The sequence below is a fragment of the Vipera berus genome, assembly GCF_964194415.1.
Source record: "Vipera berus genome assembly, chromosome: 2".
Classification (NCBI taxonomy): Eukaryota; Metazoa; Chordata; class Lepidosauria; order Squamata; family Viperidae; genus Vipera; species Vipera berus.
In genome coordinates this window covers 89,034,030-89,060,501 of record NC_138203.1, presented here as the reverse complement: position 1 = coordinate 89,060,501, position 26,472 = coordinate 89,034,030, and the positions used below count along the sequence as shown (strand labels likewise).

Sequence of the window (26,472 nt, the reverse complement as noted above, 5' to 3'; positions counted from 1 at the left end):
GTGAAGAAATCAGTGCTGAGTCATTCTCTTTCTTCATTTGATTTCTTCAGCCATTCAGTCCAACCACATTTTCCTCCGTATTTCCAACTTTGGCTTTCCAGTTTCTAATGACAAGCAGCACACCTTGCTTTTATGTTCTGTCAAATTCAAGTTGAATGCGACCATAAAACTAGTTATTTCAAGAGTACTTTAAAAAATAAATAAATCCTCAGCTCTTCTTCAGTAGCATATTGAGTGCCATCCAACCTCAGGGGCTCATCACCCTGCCCTGTATTGTCAATAATTGTTCATATTGGCTGTCCATGTGGTTTTGTTGGTAAAATGCAGAAGTGTGGTTTATCATTGTCTTCTTCCATACAGTATGAAATGATTATTGTTGTTACTAAAATAATGGTCTGCCTCCACTATCTTCTTATATCACTGCTGTCCAACATAAGTGTTTGCTTACTTTAGCTGTGTAGCTGGGATGACTTTCATACCTTTGGTTTCATGACTTGGGTTTTTAATCCTGCTGGAATAATATACCTTTGACATATACTTCTGGTGTTCTTTGCCCATCATTCCTGACATTGGATGACAATGGATATTTGCGGAAGACAGGCTGTTTTGAATTATTTCAAGTTAGGTTTCTCTAACCTGGGCCCTTCAGTTACATTGACATAATTCCCATTATCCTGACAACATGGCTAATGACTACAAATTGGTTGGTGTGATAGATTTGGAAGATACCAGATTGGTGAAAACCACTTTAGGCACAGTAGGCAATTTATCAATAAGAAGTAGAAACAAAAAGGAGTGGGAGCTTTTGGCCAGTGGTTATAATCTTGTTTTTATTCATATGTGAAATATTGAAGACACATGTGAAATCTAATATTCCAAAATAGCAAGGAATTGGGTTACCATTATAATATTGCTGTACCATCTTGCCGATTTTGACTCGTCCAGAATGATATCATTGCATCAAACTAAAGTCACCGAGTAAGCTTTCACAACAGATTGTGGAATTGAATCTAAACCTTTACAATTCTAGTTAAACACCCCAACCATTTTAATCACATTTCATATGCATCTTGTTAAAAGAAAAATTGTTTACCAGACACTTGAACATTTCCTGGTTCTTACAACTATGCCATTGTGATCTGGGCATTTGCCAACTGGCTTAGATTTCTGACAATTGCACATCTCCTGGTCACATGACCTTGATTTGTGAGCTCCCCTGCCAGTTTCCCACAAGCAAAGTCAGTGGGAAAGATGGCAGGAAGTTGGAAGTATGCTCACAAAAACAAATACACACACACAAACAAGAAATTAACCCCCCCCCCAAGTCCAACAAGCTTGCAAACACAGCAAATGGCAAGGGCAGTGGGGAAAAGTCCAAAGGTCCAAATGTCATAGCAGGGCTGTTAACCAGTCCAGGTCCAGAGTAAAAAAAAACAAGAATTCAAGGTGAGAGACAAGGCACACAAAGTCTAGGTCAGGGATCAGCAACCTGAAACAGTGAAAGAGCCACTCGGAAGCGGTTCCCTCACAAAAGGAAAAACTCGGAGCCGCAAAAAATGTGTGCGCATGCGCGTACATGTACGCGTGCGCAGAACAGGGTTTGACTGAAAGTGGAGCCAAGGCGAGATATGCACCTACCCTGCATATTTGAATTAATTGGTTGAAATTTTTTAGTCCCACTTTTTTTGGGGGGCGACTGCACATGGCAGAGGACTGGGAGCCGCAGGAGACGGCTGAAAGAGCCGCATGCGGCTCCGGAGCCGCGGGTTGCAGACCTGTGGTCTAGGTCAATGGACAGTCTAGGTTATCTCTAATAGGCTTAAGCACACTGCTCTTCTTAAATAGAAATAATTCTGGTATTGCTCATTTGGGAAGGCAAAATTCCTTTCTGGTGAGGATCCTTGTAGAACACTTTTGTTCTGCTTTCTTCTCTACACAGTCAGTTCTTGAACTGGAAGGGTAATGGCAACTCGGACTCCTCATCTTCTAAAACCAGTGACAGCTGCGCTTCCTCATTACTCAGCAGCATAGCTTCTTCTGCCTGCAATTCCTGAATGGCTAAACAACACAAGTTGATTATAATTTTGTATTGATCATAATTAATTACCCAGAATAGGGCCTGTTTCCAGGACAGAACTAGTGGCCCAGGGATGCCAATGTATGGAGCAGTCTGTTCTTTCCAGCTCCAGAGATCCGCCAAAATAAGTACATGGTTTGGTCAGTGACGGGGGCCAAGGAAAAAGGTGTGGGATCCAGTGGGATAGGAAGCAGGCTCAAGGTCCATAGGGGACCTGGTTTGGTGGGGGGAAAGCAGGCCCATGGCCTGCAGGGAGCTCAAGGGAGGAAAAATGTGGCATGGGATGCCTTAGAGCAGGGGTCTGCAACCTTGACAATTTTAAGATTCGTGGACTTCAGCTCCCAGAATTCAACTGAAGTCCATGAGTCTTAAAGTTGTCAAGGTTGCAGACCCCTGCCTTAGGGGATGGGAAAGGCCTTGAAAGGGCTGCAGCAAATGGGCCTATGCTAGGTCTCCCAGATGTCAGGTGTGAATAATTAGACCCACACCTGAAGAGTTTAAACCAGATACTTTAATGTTCTATTACTTATTTCATAGGAATCTTCTCAGACTGGCAGTTTGCCTCTGGGAAAGACTAGATAAAGTTCAACAACATTCAGGGCAGGGGCTGGACCTTGCTCTCTTATGTCTATGTAAAGATTCTAGACCATGGATGTCAAACTCTTATCGTGTTACGTGACATATCGTGACATATTGCGACTTTTTTGCCTTTGTGGACTGGAGTGGGCACGGCCTCCGTGTGATGTATCCGGCCAACAGGCTGCCAGTTTGACACCCCTATTCTAGATTAATCCCCCACTTGACCCCCTCCTCCTACCTGGACCAGTCTCTCTCCAACACCTCTTCCACCCAAGGCACCCTGTGCTTCACTTAACGACTACATCACAGAGAGGAGGGGTGGGAATCATAAAGAGAGGCAATCATGTGGCAGCCTCCATTATAATCATGAGTTGAGGACTACCTATATGGTTACTTATCTTAGCTGTCTTGTGTTCTTTTTCCCCATAAAATATGGTTAGGCCTAGGACTATTGATTGATAGTTGATCAATCAATCAATAATCCTAGTCACATCAAAGACATTGCACCAATCAAGCTAACAAGGAACAAGAGGCAAAAGAAATTCCTTTTACTCCTTTCTGCTTCAAACCTGTGGTTGCCTAACTCAGACAATCACATAGTCTTGAATCATTTAGTCCTTCATTAACAAATTTCAGAAAGTGTATACAGATGAATTACACAAATATTAAAATGAGTCAAGGTAGTGAAATAAAGCAGCTATGGAGATGAGAAATAATCCATAAGTAAAGACTAGCAATTTATGGCTATAGGCAAAATGCTATAAGACACCAGCTATATATTCTTGCTTTCTACCCTTACCATCAATTACTGGGATTGAATGTGTATGAACATGGATAGTGTCTTTATGCCCCAACTGCCTTCGAATAATGCTGATAGAACATCTCCCTTGGCATAGTATAGCTTAAGTATTACAAGACAAATTGCACTCTGTATACAACATTTTATACTATATTGTAAGCCATCTAGAGTCATTGTGAGATGGGAAGCATAAAAATTTAACAAACGAACAAATAATACACCAACATTGCATTGCAAGGATTTTACTGATTGGGGCACTGGCTCATTTTGAATGGAACACTGCATTCTTGCTAGAGATTTCTAGATATACATACCGGTAAGTCCTTTCTCATAGAGTTACCACATTTGTATTGCAAAACCTGGATAGCTACATGGCAATGACAGTTTTTCGCCATCTACTAGTCATCAGGATTTTTGCATCCCAGGTTTGCATTTTGGAGATTTAAAATGACTACTTTCATATGTATATGTGTGTGTGTGTGTGTGTGTGTGTATATATATATATATATATATATATGTGTGTGTGTGTGTGTGTGTGTGTGTGTATGTATATGTATGAAAGATTTTAAATCTCCATATATGTATATATGCATGTATATGTATGTGTTGAATGTTGAGTGTTGAGCAGAAAAAAAGGCACAATACATCTTTGCTTGAAGGTCGTTTAACTACTGAGTACTTGGCCCAATGGGTAGCATAGTTTAGGAGGTCTGTGCATGGAAATTATCTCAGATTTTCTAAAACCATCGTAACCGAACACCTTTCAAGGTAGGAATGAGTCAGCTTGTTAGAAATACCTTCTGCAGATAGGGGGAGAAACTCTCCTTTTTAAAAATAAAAAAATAAAAATGCTGTTCCTCCTTTCTCCACCACTCCTGGGGGGGGGGAGGTGTGTAGGTGTGAGTGTACACATACATTGCCAATCATGGAGGTCAGCATGGATTCAGGTAATTTCCTTTCAGCTGCATCCTCGGGAAAGTATCGGTGGAGGGGGAAAAAACAAACAAATCGTAGATCACCAACGATGAATGGAGGGGCGGTGTTTTTTGTTGTTGTTTTTTTAAAAAAACTACTTCGATTTTTTTGGTGCGTGTCTTGGTTGCAACAGTTACGCGGAGCTGCGAGCTTAGTTCGCCGAAGGCAACAGCCCTGTAGGTGTGTAAGGTAGTCAAGAAGGAGGCGATCAAGGGAAGGAGCTGGACGATCGCCCCGTTCTTTTTTTTTTTTTACATAAAAGTAAAGTGAAAAAAGGCAAGAGAGGGCGGAGTAGGTGCGTGCACAAAGCCGATGCGGGCAGGGGAAGAGATTTGCAAGGTTACTTAAGCTTTGCGTGGCTCTCCGCCGCGGTTGGCGTTTTGAGGGGAGAGTCAGAGGAGGGAGGAGAAAAATCAACCCTCGGCTTTCCCCCCCCCCCACCCGCCTTTCTCTGGCAGCTCAGTCGCGGGGAAAGCCCGGAGGAAGGGGGCTGAAGGCCAGGGAGAGGACGGGAGCCCCCCCATTCCCCCCCCCTTCGCCGCCTCCTCTGCCCCTTCGGCTCCGTTGCCTCGCAGCCCAGAGCTAGGAGAACTCCCGGCTGAGCTTCCTTCTCTCTCGCCTTCTCTTCCCAGCTGACAACATGGCTGCGGCCGCTTCTGCTGCCCAAGACGAGCTGAGTAAGTCTCTCTCTCTGTGTGTGTATATATATATATGCGTGTGTGTGGGGGGGTCCAGCGGTGGAGGGGGGGGGAGAAAAACCTCGTTCGTGTGGGACACGGTGAAAAAGAGGCTTTGAACCCTTCCGTCTTTCTTTTTAGTGGGTCAGTTTCCCCAAGCTCTGTGCGCCGGCCTTCGGGGGGGGGCTGTAGTTCTCCTCTTCCCCCCCCCCTCCACCGCGCTTGATGAGTGCTATAGGGAGACCTCGGAAACGGGGCTGGGGAGGGCCGGGAGCCCTTTACAAAAAGAAAAGCGAGGAGAGCTGATTTGGGGAGGAGGGGGGGGGAACTGTTCATAGACGATGCAGGATGGGAAGGGGGGGGAAGGGTGAGGAGGAGCCGGCCATTAGGCCTCAGTTGTTGCAGAGTCATATTAGGAAATGGGACGCTTAAAAGCTTTAGGAGGGTGGGAAAGGGGGACGACCCCGTCCTCCAAATTAGCCTCTTCGGTCACTGATTTAACACACGCACACAAACATCCTCCAAATTAAGCCTCTTCGGTCACTGATCTCACACACAGACACAAACACACACACACACACACACACACACCCAGACCCCACCTCTCGCCCCCCCTCTTTTAAAAATATGGAGGGGACGTGATTTGCCCAAGTTTGCTTTACTGTCCTGAGGAAAGTAATTTTATTTCCCCCCCTCCCTCCCCCCCTTTTCATTCGAGGGAATTCCAGATTTCATTCCTCCTCTCCTTTCTATTCCTGAATCTGTTTGGGGGGAAAAGCGCAAAAGCCCGACGTGACTTCGCTTTCCCCGGCGGATTAGTTAGTACCCGGCCTTGGGGAAAAATCTTGCCGGGTGGTGGGTTTGGGTGTCTGGGTGTGTGTGTGTGTCGTTGTTGTTTTATTTTATTTTTTTATTTTAATTTTTGGAGTTGGAGGGAGGAGAAGAGGAGAGCCCCCTCCACTTCGCACAGTGCCCAATTTGGCGAGGCGGGCCGGTCTTGCCGAGGCGCGCCCCCGACACCCCCCCGCCCGCAAGGGGGAAAAGAAGGAAGAGGGTGTTGCAAGGGCGAGAGGGCCGCTTCGGGACGGATTTTGCCGGCTCCCGGCCTCCGCCGTCCCTCCTTGGCTTTTTCGAAATGTGGTGGCTCCCACTTCCCATTCCACATCTCAGGTCTCGAGGCCTCGCTCGGTGAGGCGTGGCGTGGCCGGGAAATGCTTCTTTGTGACAGGAAATGACTGTAGTCTTTGCCACTGAGGCAAGCTGGGTGTGCGTGTGCGCGTGCATACATAAGTACATATACATACACATATGTGTGCGCTCACATATAGGGGTGTGTGGGCGCGTGTATAACATACGCGTACTATTAGTTTAGTTTATTGATTAGCCCATATCAAAATACAGAGTTCTAAACACGAATTATTAATAAAAATCCTATAAAAACAATTGAAAATGAAATTGGAGTAAAATTGGAGTAACGTACAATAATTTAAAAGAAGAAAATTATATTTCAGTACCACCCCTACAATCTAGCCCAAGGGTAGGCAACCTCGGCTCTTTTATTTTTTATTTTTTGTTTTTTATTTTATTATCTATTTTTTGTTATAGTTTTTGGGCATCTTGTTTAATCTCTCTTAATTTTTGTATTTTTGTCTTTTAACATGTATTGCCCTGTTCACCGCCCTGAGCCCTTCGGGAGAAGGGCGGTATACAAATAAAATTATTATTATTATTATTGTTATTGTTGTTGTTGTTATTATTATTATTATTATTATTATTATTATTATTATTATTATTATTATTATTATTATTGACTCATGGACTTCAACTCCCAGAATTCCTGAGTCAGCATAGCTGACTCAGGAATTCTGGGAGTTGAAGTCCATGAGTCATAAAAGAGCCGAGGTTGCCTGCCCCTGATCTAGCCCAATCAGTCCCACATATGCCAAACCATTTCACCTACTGTGTTGTGTTAAATGTTGTTTTTAGATTCCGGCTGCACATAAGGTATGTTGTTTTAACATGGAGTTCCCAATAAATGAACCAAGGTCCCTGTCTCTCACCCTCTTATACAAACAACAATCATATAGTATGTGAGCCAAGTCTTCTACCTCTACCGCTACGCAAATGCAGATACGTCCACCATATGGTATACACATGGTTATAGTATCAAAAATATATTAGTATGTATATATTACACACACAATATATCAAAGTATCAAAAATATGTGGTCATTTATTGCCTATACAGCCCATAGAGTTCAAGGATAGGTTTATTAGCATACTAGGCCCCTTTCCTCAATTTCATACCTACAACACAACCTTGTGAAGGAGGCTGGATTGGGAGTGGCTCCTATTCATTTGTGTTGACAGGTACTTCTAATATGTAGGGAAGAGGTACTAATGAAATTATAAGATTATAGGATAGTTTAGGAGAAAGTTCCATTGCACTTGATGGAATTAAATGTTTTTGGATGAGGAACAATTGAACTTTAATGGCAGTGTCTTTGATGCTTGGATAAGGCATCTCAGCAATGTAATAGAGGTTTTTATTTCTGCTTCTTTATTTGGAATAAATATTATCAGATCTTGAGTAATCCTTTTCTTTAAAGTTGCATGATTTTGCGTCATGCCTGAACAAAGAATGTTGAGAAATTTAGTGATATGTATGAATGCTTGACAGTAGCTTTTTCAAATCTGTTGGCCGTGATTCCTAGTCAAAATCTATTCTGATGTGGAATTGTGGATATTGTAGTCCAGGCTGCCCCAATCTTTTGGGCATCAAGGCCCGGTTCTGTGGAGAAAAGTTTTTCTAGGTTTTTGCGTGCTACCTGCACGGATGGAGCTTCACTTATTTATGCAGCTGGGGGTGGGTGGGTGGATGGATGGGTGGGTGGGTTAGGGACCCTTGTTGTAATCCATTGGGGAGGAATCAGGAAGACTGGTTTGGAGAGCATATAAGATACAGTGCATCTTTGTTTGTCTCCAGAATTGTTGACAAAAACCCCACTTCTTTTCCTGTCATTTAATTAGTTTAAACATGTCTTTAAAAATCAACATCTATTAGCCTATACTAATAAAGGATTCTAATACTGTAAAAATATTATGCTTGTGCAAAACAGTGTTTATCTAGCTAGACCCATCCATATAGGCTTGTGCAACTAATTTAGTACTTTGCAAGACATGAGATTACTTAGCTGTATAGCTAAGATTGAATCTGCCAAGCCAGTAAGAACATCCTGTCATAGCCTGCTCCCAGTTCCTTCACACACGGGAGGCTAAGGACAGAAGGCTGTCATTTTGGCTTCTGATCCTCACATTGTATAACTCACTTGTGGAGCTTCATACACTTTGGAAGGTGATTAAAAATATGTTTTGCCATGCTTTCAGTTTGAGTTACCTCTGTATTATTGTGGTTTGTCCCACAGTTAGCCAGCTGTTTAGACTGGATTTGACATTTTTATCCACCTTCCCAAGGATCTGGGATAGGCAGATGTGTTATTATTATTACTCTGTTATACTCTTATCCAACATTATGCACTGGGCCAAGTTACAAAAACTGTAAATAAATAAAATAATTATGAATGCATCTATAGATGCTGATATCCCCAGTGGAACTATTATATCTGTTTATGTAGACAATTGAGGACAGCCAAAGTAGCTGCACAATTCTTCTGGAGGACATGGGTGCCTTAAGTGACATGATTCAGGAAGCATCCATATCCTTTTAAAGCTTTGCACAGACCTAAAGAAGTATATATTTATATATTTTATATATAAACTGTATAAACCATATCTTTGTGATATGTACAACATCCAAATAAAGTGATAATATCACTGTGCTATAGTTCTTCAGGGAACCTGAGAGATAGTGGCTTATTAAGGTAACATATTGCTGATTTCAGCCATTTTTACTTTACCGAATTTAATGGGACTTGACTTCTGGTAAGTCTATTTTAGATTTCTTAAAGCCCTTATAAATATGATTTTTAGATTTTAAATATGACAGTATTACTGTTTTAATACTTTTGAAATCTGAAATAAGGAGTACTGTAACTTTTTTTCTCTGCACTCAAACTGCGGTATTCTTGACTATTTCACTTCCTGTAATATATTTTACTGGGTGGATGTTTACTAGAATCTTTTGGGTAATATTTTTGACATAAGTAATGACAAGTTACTATAATTTTCCCAATGCTTTTATGTGACCTTAATTTTTAATTTTTTTGTTGATTGTTGTCATTTGAATGAAAGCAAGATAGCTTTCCCTACTTTATAATTGTCCAGACACATAACCTGTTCCTTTTTAGAAATGTACATTTTTTCTCTTTTGTGAAAAATTAAAAGGGATACAGTGTTGCTGAATTCCGGACAACAACTAGATGGCAGTAAAGGGAAGCAAAAAACTCTAATGCTCTCCTGCCAATTAAATTTGAATTTTGGCAACTTACATATGGTGTCTTTGCTTTAAGAAAACAATTTTGGAAAGACTGCAGGAATAATTACTCATCACTTGTTGTGATTCAGGGTCAGCCTGTGGGTTCGGCAGTTGGGTCGGACGATTCAGAGGAGGAGGAGGGGGGTGTTGGAAAGGTTGCTGAGGGTGTTGGAGAGCTTGCTGATGAGAGCCCTCAGCCAGGCCCCTCCCATCTGGTTACGACGCAGACCCAGCTGTGTGAGCCTGACAGCATGGATGAAGATGACCCACAGCTGGCCCTGTTCAAGGACGCCCGACGCAGGAGGCAGTCAATCAGGAGTAAACAGAGGAAGGCAATGGGGCACCTCGGAAGGAGGCAGAGAGAAGCCACGCCCTGAACTGTTTAAAAGGGGAATGCGTGGGAGAGCTGGTTTGCTGAAGGCAACCGTTTGAATAGCTCCTGTTTCATGGTTCGTGTCTTGTTTTGCTCTGTTTGCTTTTGTGTCCATAAATTTGGCAGGCTTAGTTCCAGCCTCTTGCCTTCTTGTAAAGGGGTTGTCCCTGCCTTATCTGCAGGGCCGGTAGTAGGCTGGTACAGAACATCACTTCATGCATTATGTAATTTTCAGTTATTGAGCTGCCTTGCATTTTCTGTTACAGTAGTCCAGACATGTCAAACTCACGACATCACGTGACGTCATGCAACTTATCGGTACGGTTTTGCCATTGCCGGCAATGGGGTGGGTGCAGCTTCTGCATGATGCATCCATCCCATGGGCCGGCAGTTTGACACCCCAGCAATAGACCCTTATTTCAGTGCTTTACTGTTTCTACTTTTAGCATGGGAATTATGCTTGATCTTTGCCAAATATCAAGAAGCAATTATTTCAGTCTATAACTGTATGCAGTAGAGACCTAAAAGAAAAGAAAAGAAATATACATGCCATGCTATTTAAGATTTGGGACAATAGTAGTAGAGAAAATCTTTACATCTAGATTTGTAAAGTTTGGAAACCTGGGACAACATTGGTGGGAGAAAGATATTAAACCGCGATATGAGAAGGCCTTGGGAAAAAATCCTGGGGAAAGATATACTTGCATTTCCCCTATTTTTCCATTTTATTCTAAGCCTATTTCTATCCAAACTATAGGTTCTTGCCACTATAGCCAGATTTTGTCATTATTCCAATGCAGGAGGAAGAGGGACATTGCATTTTGAAGTCATCCAAAGGCTTTTCTTTCTATTGATATTTATTATTCTCTGCTCATGCATCAGTTCATAGCACTTTTCACTACAGGTAGTCCTTGACTTACAACCATTCATTTAGCAACCTTTCTTGGTTACAGTGACACTGAAAAAGTGACCTATAACTAGTCTTCACACTTAAAACTGTTATAGCAACCCCATATGATCAAAACCCACGTGCTTGGCAACTGGCATGATGCCACTTCCCGGGATCATGTAATTGTCATTTGCAACTTTCCCAGGTGGCTTCTGACAAGCAAAGTCATTGGGGGAGCTGAATTCTAATGATCTCATGATTCACTTAACAACTGCAGTGGTTTGTTTAACAACCATAGCAAAAATTGTAGAATTGGGTGCAATTCATTTAACAATTACCTTTCTTAACAACAGAAATTGTGGTCTCAGTTGTGATTGTAAGTTGGAAACTACTGTATATTGTTTCATTTATCAGATCAGTGTTTTGTTCCATTTTTGAAAAATTACTCATATTCCACTAGCCCTTTATTTTCTCTATTGTACGGGTGTCAAACTCGCCACATCATGTGACATGTCGCGACGTATCAACTCTTTTTGCATTGCCGGCAATGGGGTGGGCACAGCTTCGGTATGATGAAACCAGCCCGTGGGCCGGCAGTTTCACACCCCTGCTCCATAGTGAGTTGGCAACTTAATTTTTTTTTCTTTTAAAAATTATATATCCCCTTTCAAACTGTACTCAAGGTATTTTATTCCTCAAACTAACAAATAAGAAATTGGCCCTCAGTATTAGATTGACTAAAAAGAGAGCTAAAATGAATGTTAAAAAAAATAAGATTCTCTTTTGAAAGTAAGTATGTCATATTGTAAATTATACACAATTTAAATAATTCCCTGAAAATTTTACCTGTCTCCACAGCCACATCTTTCTGTGTATTTGTAATTCTTAACATGTCTTGCCTTTAACTGAACAAATTCTAGGAACATTTACATTGTAATACTGTTTTCTCCAACCAGACACTAGACATAGTGTTCTCCTGCTATGGTGGTTACAGTTTGTCCTTGCTAAACGCCCACATTTGGGACTGTCAACCTGGTTGCTAAGTGAAAAATTACATGACTGTGATTGGACTTATGATTTTACTTTCCCTTTGGTCATTAAGTGAAACAGTTGCTTAAGTGAATTGCTACTGAGCTTACAATTTTGCTGTATTAACTCTGTCACAAAGAAAAACGTGTGCTGGTTGTAAAGCACATGAATAGCAATCATGATTATAGCAGTCATAAATGCGCACCTGTTGCAAAGCATGTGAATGGTTACTGTGTTATTGAGGGATACCACAATTGTAAATGCAATGATTAGTTGCAGTTATTTTTTTTAGTATCATTGTAACTGAACAATCACTGCATGAGGCAGTAAGTGAGGACTACCTATTAACTATATGGTTTCACGACAATACAAGTTGAAGTACTCTACAGCAGGGCTTTTCAACCTTTTCACTGATTGTACCACTTTTAGACTATGGCAATATTCAAGTACCACCACTTGTCTAGCAAGGTGTCAAAAACCTGATGACCAACCCTCTCCCCCCCCGGAAAAAGTGATAAAGTACAGGTAGTCCTCACCACCCTTTAATATCCTCTCTTCTCTCACCCCCTTTTATATCCTCTCTTCTCTCACCCCCTTTAATATCATCTCTTCCCTCACCCCCTTTAACATCCTCTCTCCCCTCACTCCCTTTAACATCCTCTCTCCCCTCACCCCCCTTTATGAGAGAGACCATCCTCTCTCCCCTCACCCCCTTTAACATCCTCTCTCCCCTCACCCCCTTTAACATCCTCTCTCCCCTCACCCCCTTTAACATCCTCTCTCCCCTCACCCCCTTTAACATCCTCTCTTCCCTCACCCCCTTTAACATCCTCTCTCCCCTCACCCCCTTTAACATCCTCTCTCTCCTCTCCCCCTTTAACATCCTCTCTCCCCTCTCCCCATTTAACATCCTCTCTCCCCTCACCCCCTTTAACATCCTCTCTCCCCTCACCCCCTTTAACATCCTCTCTCCCCTCACCCCCTTTAACATCCTCTCTCCCCTCACCCCCTTTAACATCCTCTCTTCCCTCACCCCCTTTAACATCCTCTCTTCCCTCACCCCCTTTAACATCCTCTCTTCCCTCACCCCCTTTAACATCCTCTCTCCCCTCACCCCCTTTAACATCCTCTCTCCCCTCACCCCCTTTAACATCCTCTCCCCTCACCCCCTTTAACATCCTCTCTTCCCTCACCCCCTTTAACATCCTCTCTCCCCTCACCCCCTTTAACATCCTCTCTTCCCTCACCCCCTTTAACATCCTCTCTCCCCTCACCCCCTTTAACATCCTCTCTCTCCTCTCCCCCTTTAACATCCTCTCTCCCCTCTCCCCATTTAACATCCTCTCTCCCCTCACCCCCTTTAACATCCTCTCTCCCCTCACCCCCTTTAACATCCTCTCTCCCCTCACCCCCTTTAACATCCTCTCTCCCCTCACCCCCTTTAACATCCTCTCTCCCCTCACCCCCTTTAACATCCTCTCTCCCCTCACCCCCTTTAACATCCTCTTTCTCCTCTCCCCCTTTAACATCCTCTCTCCCCTCACCCCCTTTAACATCCTCTCTCCCCTCACCCCCTTTAACATCCTCTCTCCCCTCACCCCCTTTAACATCCTCTCTCCCCTCACTCCCTTTAATATCCTCTCTTCCCTCCCCTTCAGCAGGACCCAGGCAATGCCTCGCGCAGCTGAATCTCTGCCTGTAGACTGTGTGAGGCTACCTGCCACCCCCAATCAGCTGGAGCTGTGTGCGCTGATCCTGGGCTTTCAGCAGGACCCAGGCAATGCGTCACGCAGCTTCAGCTGAATCTCCACCCAAAGACTACATGAGGCTGCCTGCCACCCTCAAGGCTGCCGCCAATCAGCTGGAGCTGCGTGCTTTGATCCTGGGGTCTCAGTAGGACCCAGGCAACGTGCAGTTCCAGCTGACTTTCCCACAAGCCTGTGTGGCACTGCTGCCGCTTCACCTCATCCACTTTTACGCTTTTTTTACATTTTTTTTACAGTGCTGTTCAACCGGTCACACGCGTACCACCTGCCAGGTGCCAACGTACCACTAGTGGTACGCGTACCACCAGTTGAAAAGCCCTGCTCTACAGTACAGATAGAAGATTCCAGTTGGATAAACTTGCAATAATTTTGTACAGTTTAAGATTTAACAGTTGGTTTTGGTACAGTAATGGGAAAAATGAAGATGTACTCATACTATGGTTTTATTACTGATATACCGTTTTATGCTAATTTGTATGGCCAAGCTAGAGATGCTGTTACATTTAATTTTTTAAATAAATATTACTAGTACAAGCAGTTGGAAGTTTAGCATGTGTAGATCCTGTATGAAACTGAATATCTTGAAATTGTGTGTCATGTAACTAGTCTCAGATTTAAGATCCACTTTGTCACAACCAGCCCATATTTTGTTTTTCATACTCCTAGTATGGCTAAAATACAATCTTTTTTCTTATCAGATTAGAATAAAATAATTTATATTTGAATTACTCAGATCTGTTTATGTTGTTACTTTGTACTTTTATGATTACCATCTTGTGTATACTGTGTTGGAGAACTTTCATTTCTCCTGTCAAGACAACCTTGTGCCTTGGAACACATATACACATAAACACAAATTATGAATCATATTCAAGTTTCCCTCCCTACTTTAACTAGAATATTTTGTTTTTTAGATGAATCCTATTGGATTTTAGATACCATATTTATTTTCTCCCGTACTTTTGCCCTACCAGGCTTAATAATTTTAATCTCTGAAACCACTATGTATTCTGTTTATTTTTGAATAAATTGATTACATAATGAAATATTTCCTCTAACTCTAGAATTCTATATATTTTAGATAAAAAAATATATTAGCAATCTCTGAAATCTGTTATCCTGGTCAGTCATTTTTTAAAAAATAAGGAAATGGGGGTCTGTATATTTTGACTGGGTTCGAGTTCACTTTCAGTTGACCCTGGCTTCTCTTCCACATTTGAAATTTGGCTTGGAGTAGCACCCTCTGGTTTGTATCTGTCTTAAGCATAATAAGAAATAAATGTTTTTCGGTATTTATAATCATCCCTGGATGTCACAGTTCCCTCCTATGTTCAGCGTGGGTACATTGTGCAAGCCATTTCGGAGTAAGACAATTTGCATTTTTCCAATTATGGCTGAGATTTCCCTAGGCTGTACAGGTGGTCCTCAACGTATGACCACAATTGAGCCCAAAATTTCTGTTGCTAAGTGAGACATTTGTTAAAACATTTGTCCCATATTATGATTTTTTCTTGCCACAGTAACTAAGTGAATCACTGCAGCTATTAAATTAGTAAGATGGTTGTTAAGTGAATTTGGCTTCCCCATTGTCTTTGCTTGTCAGAAAGAGAGTGCAACCATCATAAATATGAGTCAGCTGCCAAGTGTTTGATCACGGGACTATAGTGACCCTGCAATGATTGTAAGTCGAAAAATGGTCATAGGTCACTTTTTCAATACCATTGTAACTTCAAATGGTCACTAAATAAACTGTTGTAAGTCAAGGACTACTTGTGTAGACAGAACTATGGCCCATTAATCTAGAATTGGGCAATACTATATTGTAGCATGAAATTAGTACTTCTGATCATAAGGGGCACTTTGCAAATAAGTAAACTGCTTCCTTTATAAGGAAAAATTGTATGTTCTTAAAGAAATTGAGAGGAAATTTGACTTCATTAGACTGAATGTACCCAGAGAATCAAATGATACAACTGAAGGCAGTGTGATCTGTAATAAAAAAATACAGTAATTAACTGATTTTGATTTAAATTTTGCGCATTTACTTCTGAGTAAAATGCAGATCTAATACATTTTATACTTGACTTGTCTTTTGATACATTGAATACAAAAAAAGCAACTATTTTCCTATTGTGCTATCACAATTGTTCACCAAAATCTGAGTATTTTAAACAATGTGTCCTGAGCTTATTGTCTGTTTGATTAAAATTTGGATTGATTGATTGATCAAGTAGTATTTATTTCACGAATTAAAATTTGCATTTAATAGAATACATGATGATTTGTGTAAGAGAAGAAAAAAGTCTGTGATCAAAAAGCAGTGTCAGAATTTTTATGCTCTAAGTGTGATTCAGTTACTTTTTCAGCAAACCTTCACACAATGGTGCATATGTAATTTGATCATTCAGCAAACTAGAGTGATCAGATTAGAAGCAGATGGTTCTCTTTCCTCTTCACCTGAACAAAACAGAGAGTCACTAGACAGGGAGATGGGCAACATATAAATTTAATAAATAAATAATCCCCTATACTTTTTGATATTAAATATGTATTGCATCTGTGTGAAACAACATGATAAATTAAGCTGGCTCCTAATTTGCAGATTTTAATTTGGAGAAAGAACCGATCATTTTGTCTTCTCTGAGTATTCATAAAGGACTCCTTTTAGACCAGATAAAAATGCTTCCAAAAGAAATATATGGCATTTTTGGTATAGTATATCTTTTGAAATCCAAAGGTATAGGTGTGCTTAGAATAAAATTCGAGTCATTACATGTGGATAACAAGATCCATACATTTCAGTTATTTATTTCCCACCTTCATTATTTTTACGAATTACTCAAGGTGGTGAACATATTCAACACACCCTTCTCCTGTTTTCCTCACAACAACAACCCTGTGACCACCTCACCACCTCACCACCACCTTGAGCTGAGAGAGAGAGACTGGCCCAAAGTCACCCAGCTGGTTTTCTTGGTCCCTCAATTTTTAGCCTGGTGCCTTAATCACTAGACCAGGGGTCAGCAACCTGAAACAGTGAAAGAGCCACTCAGAACCGGTTCCCTGACAAAAGGAAAAACTGGGAGCCGCAAAAAAACGTGTGCGCATGCGCGTACATGCGCAGAACAGGGTTTGACTGAAGAGTGGAGCCAAGGTGAGATATGCACCTACCATGCATATTTTAATTGATTGGTTGAACTTTTTTAGTCCCACTTTTTTTTTTTTGGACTGCACATGGCAGAAGACTGGGAGCCGCAGGAGATGGCTGAAAGAGCCGCATGCAGCTCCGGAGCCGCGGGTTGCAGACCTGTGCACTAGACCAAGCTTCCGTCACCATAGCAGTTATTGGTGAACTATAGGTAGATTTAAATTCACTGGTATAATGCTGGCGAGAGTACTATAATCATAGAAACAATCTTGATAATAAATGTATTTTAACAATACTAAAATTGTCTTATGTTAATGGTAAATAAATCTGATCTTTAAAAATAAGGAGTTAAGGAATCAAGCCAGCAGTGTGCTATAGCGGTCCAAAAAGCCAACACAGTTGTAGGCTGCTTTAACAGAGGGACAGAATCAAGATCACATGAAGTGTTAATACAGGTAGTCTTCGACTTAGGACCATAATTGAGCCCAAAATTTCTAGCGCTAAGTGTGACATTTTTTTAAGGAAATTTTGCCCCATTTTACTACCTTTCTTGCCACATTTGTTAAGTGAATCACTGCAGTTGTTAAGTGAGTAACATGGTTGTAAAATGAATCTGGTTTTCCCATTGATTTTGCTTGGCAGAAAGTTGCAAAAGGTGATCATAATGACCCTGGGACACTGCAGTTGTCATAAATATGAGCCAGTTGCCAAACATCTGAATTTTGATCACGTGACGATAGGGGTGCAGCAACAGTCATGTGAAAAACAGTCATAAGTCCCTTTTCCAGTGCCGTTGTAACTTTGAACAGTCACTAAACAAACTTGTAAGTCTGGAGAGGAACGTATGGTGTTTGAAGCCGTATAATTTTCTACGAGAAGAGAAGATTGTCCAAACCTGGTTTCAATATGGTCAATTACGGGCCAGGTGGAAAGAAGACCAGAAAATTGGTTTTTCAATGACTGATGAAAATCTGGTAAAGCAAATTAGAAATCAGGGTCCAGCACATATCAAACGGATATATCTTGCATTGATAGAAATTGATTCAGAAACAGAACTTGTTAAAGATTGCATGATAAAATGGGCTCAGAATATTCAAGAAGTTATCACAATGGATACTTGGGAAAAGATCTGGGTGAGGAACGTAAAATTTACGCAAGCCCAAAATTTAAGAGAGAACTTTTATAAAATGTTTTATAGGTGGCATTTAGATCCTAAAAAGCTTGCAAGTATGTATCTGAACTATCAACCTAAATGTTGGAGGTGTGGTGGCGAAGACGCAACGTACTTTCATATATGGTGGACCTGTAAAAAGGTTAAAGCTTTTTGGATTAAAATCTGGTGGAATATGCAGAAGATATTTAAGCAAAGGATAAAGTTTTGTCCGCAATTGTTTTTATTGGGCATAATTACGGATACTACTGTTGTGGACACTAAGTTGATGTTGAATTTAATTACGGCAGCAAGACTTTTAGTAGGTCAATATTGGAAGAAGGAGGAACTGCCGACTATAGAAGAATGGACTTTAAAAGTTTCTGACCTGGCGGAAATGGCAAAGATTTCGGCTTATTTGAAAGACCATTCGTAACAACGTTGTATTATGGAGTGGAAAAAGTGGATTGATTACATCCAGAACAAATATGGGACTAAAAAGTTTCATTTAGCATTTGTATAAGTTTTGATGTGATATTAGTATTGCTTGTAGTTATTTTATATGAGCTAGAGTGCGATAGATTTAATAGCTTGTTGTTAGCATATGGTTGTTTATGATTGTTTTTATTTTATACCTTGTATTTAGCTCTGGGAAGTCGGGGATGGGGGAGGGGGGAAGGGGAGGGGGGAGGGCTAGGAAGGGCTGGGTGGGGGGTGGGGGGGAGGGATTGTTAAAGATAAAATGTATTGAAAACTTTTCAATAAAAAAAAACTAACTTGTAAGTCGAGGACTACCTGTACCACTTTATAATGTCTTGGTAAGAACACACTTGGAATATTGCATCCAGTTTTGGTCACCACAATGTAAAAAAGATGTTGAGAGTCTAAAAAAGAGTGCAGGGAAAGATTATTAGGGGACTGGAGGCTAACACCTATAAAGAATGGTTGATGGAATTGGGCATGTCTAGTTTAATGAAAAGAAGGACTAGGGGTGACATGATAGCAGTCTTCCAATGTCTAAGGAGCTGCCACAAGGAAGAGGTGGGTCAGCCTGTTTTCCAAAGCACCTGAAGGCAGGACAAGAAGCAATGGATAGAAACTAATCAAGGAGAAAACCAACCTAGGACTAAGGAGAAATTTCCTGACAGTCAGAACAATTAATCAGCGGAATGGCTTGCCTCCAGAAGTTGTGAATGCTCCATCACTGGAGGTTTTTAAGAAGAGATTGTACAACCATTTGTCTGAAATGGTATAGGGTTTCCTGCTTGAGCAGAGGGTTAGACTAGGAAGACCTCCAAGATCCCTTCCAACTCTGTTATTATGTTACTCTGTTTGAAATTTTTCTCTACACGAGTGTTAAAAATATTTGTGCATATAAGATAGATGATGAATATGATGCCATCAGAAGAATCATATTCTAGGAAACTTGCAATGAGGTCATTAGTAAAACCAATTAAGAACTAAGCCACTATTTAATGGTGAATTTGCTGGTATGATGTTGCTGTTTGAACTGTTTGCTGTTAGTTATAGATCAGTTTTTCTTCGTTTTAGATCAACTTGAACGTGTATTCTTGCGTCTTGGCCATGCAGAAACAGATGAGCAGTTGCAGAATATTATATCCAAATTCCTTCCCCCTGTTCTTTTAAAGCTTTCCAGCATACAGGAAGGAGTACGTAAAAAGGTATGAATATTATTGTATGCTGAAGTCGGTCAAACACAAAGTGCTTAAAAATCCTCCCATGTTGGTTTTATATTAGGTAGAGTGTCCTTTGAGACGAATTTAACTCATGGTCACTTGATGAAAACATGTAATTTTCAGTACAAAGGTGGCTGCTATTGGCTTCCATCCAGGGTGCATTTTCAGCTGCTCATTCTAATCTAGTGTTTGTGTGGTGGTCTTCTACACAAGTGCTAACCAGATCAGCCTTGTTTGGATGTTACGTTTCGCTCAGGCTGGAAGCTGAATATCATCATAATATATTCCCTGAAGTCATTGAAAATATTGTTACCTCATAGTAATTTTTCATGTTCAGTCCAAATAATATAGTCACTTGGTTCTTTTTCTCTGTGAAAGGTCAAAAGGACATATAGGGCATTTGATAATACATATGTTTTTATTTATTATATTCCACAATTGGGAAATGAAACCTAGATCAATAAAATGAATGAGTGTTTTTTTTTTAGGTTATGGAATTGCTAGTTCACCTGAACAAACGAATCAAAAGTCGTCCAAAAATCCAACTTCCAGTGGAGACTTTATTAGTCCAATATCAAGATCCTTCTGCAGTCTCCTTTGTTACAGTAAGTCCTTTTTTCTTTGAGATTTTTACTCATGAATTCTAAGATTATGATTATCATTGCACATCGTGCTTAAGTATAAGAGCTGGTTATCTCCCGCCTAGGTATTCTTTGTCCTGCTTTTGAATAAACCTACTGTATAAACAGCAGATAAAGAGAAGGATGGTTTGCTGGCTTGTAGCTGCTGGGAAGTGCTTTAATAAATGTAACCCTTGAACACTCCAACTGTGTTTTAATGAATATTTATATGAAACTACACCCAATTGTCATATTTAAAGAGTCCATTGAAATGGATATGATTAGAAATTAGGAAATGTTCTGGATAACAAGTTGATGTCAATGTCCTTGCAGTTTAAGTTTACACATAACATATGACAGCAAAGACATTTTGGCTTTACTGAGAATTGGTAGAGTTAAACAGTAATGTTAGCATTATAGATTGCCACCACACTAACTTGGTTCATGCATGCTAAATTATAATTTGTATAATTTTGGTGTAATGTATGTGAACTGCACTATTACCCACTTGGTTCACACGTCACTCTAAGCCACGGGTGTCAAACTCACGTCACCTGACGTATTGCTACGTATCACGACTTTTTTCCCATTGCCAGCAATGGGGTGGGCGTGGTTTTAGCGTGATGCATCCGGCCTATGGGCCGGCAGTTTGACACCCCTGCTCTAAGCCATAAATAATTACATAAAGCGGGTTGAACTGCCCCAAAGTCTTTACCACAAATTCTCAAATTGCACAGGAAATATATAAATATTTAGATAGGGATGTATGCAGATAGTGTAATTTTTAGTGGACGTTTAGGTGAGGATAATCCTTTAGTACGTGTTTTTAGATTTATCATCTGATCCATTTCAATAACAAAGTCCTTATTCCTTTTCCTTTTAAAAAAATATCTAGGTAAAGCTTTAACACACTAGTGCAGTATATAGTTACAGATGCTTATACATGAACTGAAATACACATTTTGACCAGTTAATTAATAACAGCTGCTTTTAGGTGGCATTAGAACTTTCTCAGATAATTGCTAAGGTGAAGTGTCTTGATTTAATGGTCCACATCAGTAAGGCCATAATTGGTTGGAGTCAGAAACTTGAGGATAATGCAATCACTAGAATGCAGGTGTAAGAGGCTCCTAGTATGAGGAAGATTTTTTTATTGTATATGCATTCCCCATGTCAACTGTAAAAAAAAATCAGATGGAGTCTGGTGGCACATTTTCTCAGTAACACATTTAATTCAAAGGAATAAGTTTTGGTGAGCCGCCGTTTATGCTTTTTAATAAAACTCCTACCGTGTCAGTGGTATTTCTCAAAGTTATCAGAGTAATTGTGGTTGTGGAATTTTTGGGTGAGCTGGACTACTCGAACAATGTAAGCATTTCAGTGGTGTTTATCAATGATTGTTTAGTCATAAATTTCTTAAAATTTGTGGATATTGTACTGTAAAGCTGTTTTTTTTGTAGTGGTTCTTTTCAGACATATCTTGCATTTTACAGAATTTTACCATAATATATGTTAAGATGGGTTACCCTCGTTTGCCTGTGGAGAAGCAATGTGAACTGGCACCCACTCTCCTTACTGCAATGGAAGGAAAGCCTCAACCCCAACAAGACAGGTATAATATTCTGATCATAAAGCTTCAATTGCCTTTTTTTTAAGTCGTTCCTTTTAATAAAGTCAGTCTTTAAAGACTGCAAATACATGTTCGGAGAAATTATGACATAGTTTCCTTCTGTCAGCATGGTAAGGCAAATTCCACAAGGAGACTAGACTTACTTCTTATTGAGATAGGCTATATAATAATAGAAACTTGCCCGTCTGAATGAGCTGAACCTCCATTCCTTAAATCCCAGTGAATCAGGGATTTGTTTCAGCCGTCTTTCCTAGGCAACGGTTATATTTTAAATATCTTGCTTTTTTGCCATCCAACATTTTGAAATACAGATAAATCTTAATTTTTGGATCCAACCAACTTTACATTTAAAGATCCAGTCTAACTTATCTCAGTGCAAAGAAAAGAGAGTGGTTTCATGAAAACCATGAAGTTAGATTGTCTTTCTTGTCTGCAATTCCCAATTAAATCTTTTAAAAATGCAAATAGCAATAAATGAAAACGTTTATGAATTTTAGACAGATTCTTACACATAATTGCAATATATACAATTGTTTTGCAGCCTAATGCATCTTCTAATACCAACACTTTTTAACATGAAATATCCCGTTGAACCTCTGAAAGCAGCTTCTCCATTTAATCTTGCTGAAAAACCAAAGACTGTACAACTGCTGTTGGATTTTATGTTGGATGTTCTCCTTATGCCTTATGGGTAAGTAATGATGAAGTTTATCAGGTGACAGGTACTACTAGGATTAGTAAGAGAGAGGGAAGACTCTCATTTTTAAAGTGATATTCTGCCATTCTCTAGGTGGTATTTTGTTTTTATTGTTTTTAATGAAAATCATATTTTTGCCTCAGATCATTTAAAATTCCATAGGCAGGTGAGTGAGCGCAGGTACTAAAGGTACTATAATCACAGGGAAATTGCTAGAAGCATTGAGTTTCTTACCCAGATATTTGTTAGCTTTTAAGCAGGATTCACATATCACATTAAATTCTAATGTGGTTTGTTTGGTTTTGGCTTACTTTCTCATCCTTCATTGAGGGAAAGCTTGTGTAACGCAAAATTACTGTGATTGACATGATGGACAAGCCATTTATAGATAGTCCTTGACTTAATAATTAAACCCAGAAATTGTTATGAGCCAGGTGGTCAATGCAAGGGAAGGCCTCTAAAGAGTTCTTCATTTCTCTTAAAGAAAGTTCCAGCCAATGACCCTCCACCCTCACACTACCTTGAAGGCTCCACCCTCACACTACCTTGAAGGCAGCCACCCTCAATCCCCCAAACAACAGCCCCTGTAGTATCAAGAAAGTCCACAGAGTAGGAGCATGCTCACAGGGCAAGGTCCAGGGTTCCAAGTCCAATCTACCAGGCAGAGCCCAGGTACAAGTCCAGGGCAGTCTGGACAAGAAACAGGTCCCAGAAAAGAAGCCCCAGTGAAGCACACGCCACACGTAGCCACCAGAGAAGGGCGAGGTCCAAAACAAAATGTGAAGAGCAATCTTCCAAGCGAGGCAAGGCAAACAGCAACAGGCACCAGTAATAGTGTAAACCAAACCAAACAATTGTTTCTGGCAAAGACTAACTCCCCATGGCTTCTCCTTAAATTACTCCTCTCCAGGTGTTTCTTGTGAGGAGTGGGGGTGACCTCCTCCCAAGTAGCCTTGCAGCTCTTCTCTGTGCTTACCTAGGTTCCATTCTCCTTGCCCTTGGATCAGTGGAGCAGGCAGCTGTTCCTCGTTAAGAGGAGATTGGTTGCCTATCAGCACCACTGCTACTCATTAGCTGATCCTCCCCTGTGTTTGTGCAGGCATGCAGGTCTCCGTCTGGTCAACCACCTCCCCCAATGCCTGTGGGGCCTGGGACAGCATTGTCCTCAGCCCCGGCATGCCTTCCCTATCAGATGGTCCCAGCTCTAACTCTTCCTCCTCGGAATCAGCCTCTGATCATAAGTCGTTAAGTGGCAGTTAACCAAAGCCATGGTCATTAAGCGAATGACACAATTCTTAAACAAGTCCATTATACTCAATGGGTGTTTTTTTGCCAGAAATGAGAAATAAATGTCAAAAACCACACAACCGAGGCAGGATGCCAGCAAATAGCCCGAACCTGCAAAGATGAAGTCAGGAAAGCTAAGGCCCCAAATAAACTAAAGCTTTCAACAAAAGTCAAAAATAAGAAAAAAAAGCCTCTTTCAACATGTAAGAAAACAAGAAAAAAGGCAAGGAAATGATTGGTCCATTAATGGGAGAAAATGGCAAGAAAGTGACAAGCAGCAGGGAGAAAGCAGAACTGCTTAACTCATTTTTTGCATGTTTTTACACAAAAGGAAAAAAACCAGCGCAACATATTAAAAAAAACCTGTTTAAATGCAGATAATAAATGCAAGTCAAAAAAGCAGGAAAATGATAACAGAACACCTGTCTACTCTAGTTGAGTTCAAATCACGAGGACCAGATTACACCCCAAAGTTCTGAAGGAATTGGCAGACATGATCTCAGAACCACTGAACCGTATTTTTCAAAGATCCTGGAACACCAGGGAACTGTCAGGAGACTGGAAAAGGGCTGATATAATTCCCATCTTCAAAAAAGGAGGGGAAAAATGGATCCACAAAACTACAGATGTATCAGTCTGACATCAATACCTGGGAAGATTCTGGAAAAGATAATCAAGCAATGAATTTGCTAACACTTAGAAGCAAACAAAGTCATAACCAGAAGCCAATATGGGTTTGTCAAAACAGATCATGCCAGACAACTCTTATTGCATTCCTTAACAAAATGATAAAAGCGGATCAGCGAAATGCTGTGGATATGATTTACTAGGACTTCAGTAAGGCATTTGGTAAAGTAGACTGCAACCTACTGCTCGATAAGATAAAAAAATGTATCACCACCAGATCGATTCGTAGCTGGCTGACCAACCGCATTCAACATGTAGTCCTTAATGGAACTGAATCTACATGGAAGGAGTGGGGAATCCCAAGGTTCTGTCTTCGATATCTTCAGTGATTTAGACGAGGAGGTAGAAGGGGAACTCATCAAATTTGCAGACGACACCAAGCTTACAGGAATAGTCAATACTTCAGAAGATAGGCTCAAGATACAGACTTGAATATTGGGCCCAATCTAACAAAATGAAATTCAGTGATGAGAAAAGTAAAGTTCTACATTTAGACAAGAAAAACAAATGCACAGGAATAGAAAAAGTGGTACCTGGCTCAATAGTAGTAACTGCAAGAGGGATCTTGAAATCCTAGTGGACAGTTACTTAAATATGAGCCAGCTGTGTGCTGCAGTTGGAACAATTAATGAGTGAAACGACTTGCCTCCAGAAGTTATGGATGCTCCAACCCTGGAGAATTTTAAAAAGAGATTGGACAACCATTTGTCTGAAATGGGATAGGGTTTCTTGCTTGAACAGATAGTTGGGTCCCTTCCAACTCTGTTATTCTATTAACTGGCAAAATCCACCAGAAATCGCCTTCACATGACTGTGGCTGCAAACGGCTGTAAATGCAAGCCGGTTACCATGCTCCTAAAATGTGATCATGTTATCACAAGCATGTGTGTGGCCATCACAGTTTAGAAAACAGATTGTAAATAGTTTTGGGGAAATGTGTTGTAACTTGGAGCAGTTGCTAAACATCCAGTTCTTGAGGACTGTGCCTGCAATAAGGTACAGCAGGAGTCTCCAGAAGTTAAATGGGACTGCTGCTTAAGAGGAATCTGTCCTAAAAGGTGGTAAAATACACAATTGCTTAAATGCAGTTAAATCTCATGCCTGACCAGTCACGTGCATAAACTAAAACAAAAATTAAAATCTTTGCAAGTACTTCATTAGTGTACAAATGGTCCAGCAGTCTTGTAAACGTCCTCAAATCTTAGGAGTGAGCAGAATTTTTTTTATCAGTTTGCTTTGCATGAAGGCCCACAAATTTAACTGACAGAAATTAATACTGATCAAATTAACAGTCTCAATTGAAACCTATTCTGTCTAGATGCTTTTTATCTGTCTTTGGAAATGGATTCTATTGTACACGTGTTTCCTGATTAACTAATGTGATTATTCATATGATTTTTAAAATGGTTATGTTTTGTTATATTACGTTATGGCCCACCTTTATTATTTTTTTCAAATAACTCAGGGTGGCAAACATATCCAACACACCTTTTTCCTCCTATTTTCTCCACAAGAGCAACTCTGTGAGATGAGTTGGCGTGAGAGAGTGCCTGGCCCAAGGTCACCTAGCTGGATTTCATGGCTAAGGCAGGACTAGAACTTACAGTCTCTGGCTTTCTAGCCTAGTCCTTTACCCACTAGACCAAAATGGCTCTCTACATTTTTTTTCTTTTACTTTAGAAATGTATAATCTAAGGCAGGGGTCTTCAAACTTGGCCCTTTTATCACTTGTGGACTTCAACTCCCAGAATTCCTCAGCCAGGCATGCTGGCTGAGGAATTATGGGAGTTGAAGTCCACAAGTCATAAAAGGCCCAGGTTTGAAGACCCCTGCTCTGTAAGGTGTCAGAGCTATATATGGTTCCTGACAGCTTTGGATAAGGCCTCCAGAATACCTCCAAAATGGATAAAATAGTATTTTTTAATGTGATAGAAAAACAATTCTTTTATTTTAATAT

At 40.5% G+C, this 26,472-nt stretch overlaps 1 protein-coding gene across 2 annotated transcripts in view; it reads left to right on the top strand.

The window, feature by feature from the left end:
• Nucleotides 1-4,371: 4,371 nt before the first annotated feature.
• The window catches only part of ECPAS (Ecm29 proteasome adaptor and scaffold), an 88,341-nt gene continuing 66,240 nt past the window's right edge, over nucleotides 4,372-26,472 (top strand). The window contains exons 1-6 of one of the 2 annotated variants that reach the window (XM_081317866.1): nucleotides 4,372-4,402; nucleotides 5,063-5,107; nucleotides 19,449-19,579; nucleotides 20,083-20,199; nucleotides 21,708-21,826; nucleotides 22,386-22,535. In XM_081317866.1, the coding sequence (XP_081173992.1) occupies nucleotides 4,381-4,402; nucleotides 5,063-5,107; nucleotides 19,449-19,579; nucleotides 20,083-20,199; nucleotides 21,708-21,826; nucleotides 22,386-22,535 (584 nt within the window). In that variant the 5' untranslated portion in view covers nucleotides 4,372-4,380. The remainder of the gene's footprint in view (nucleotides 4,403-5,062; nucleotides 5,108-19,448; nucleotides 19,580-20,082; nucleotides 20,200-21,707; nucleotides 21,827-22,385; nucleotides 22,536-26,472) is intronic. The other variant, XM_081317867.1, reaches the window with a different exon arrangement.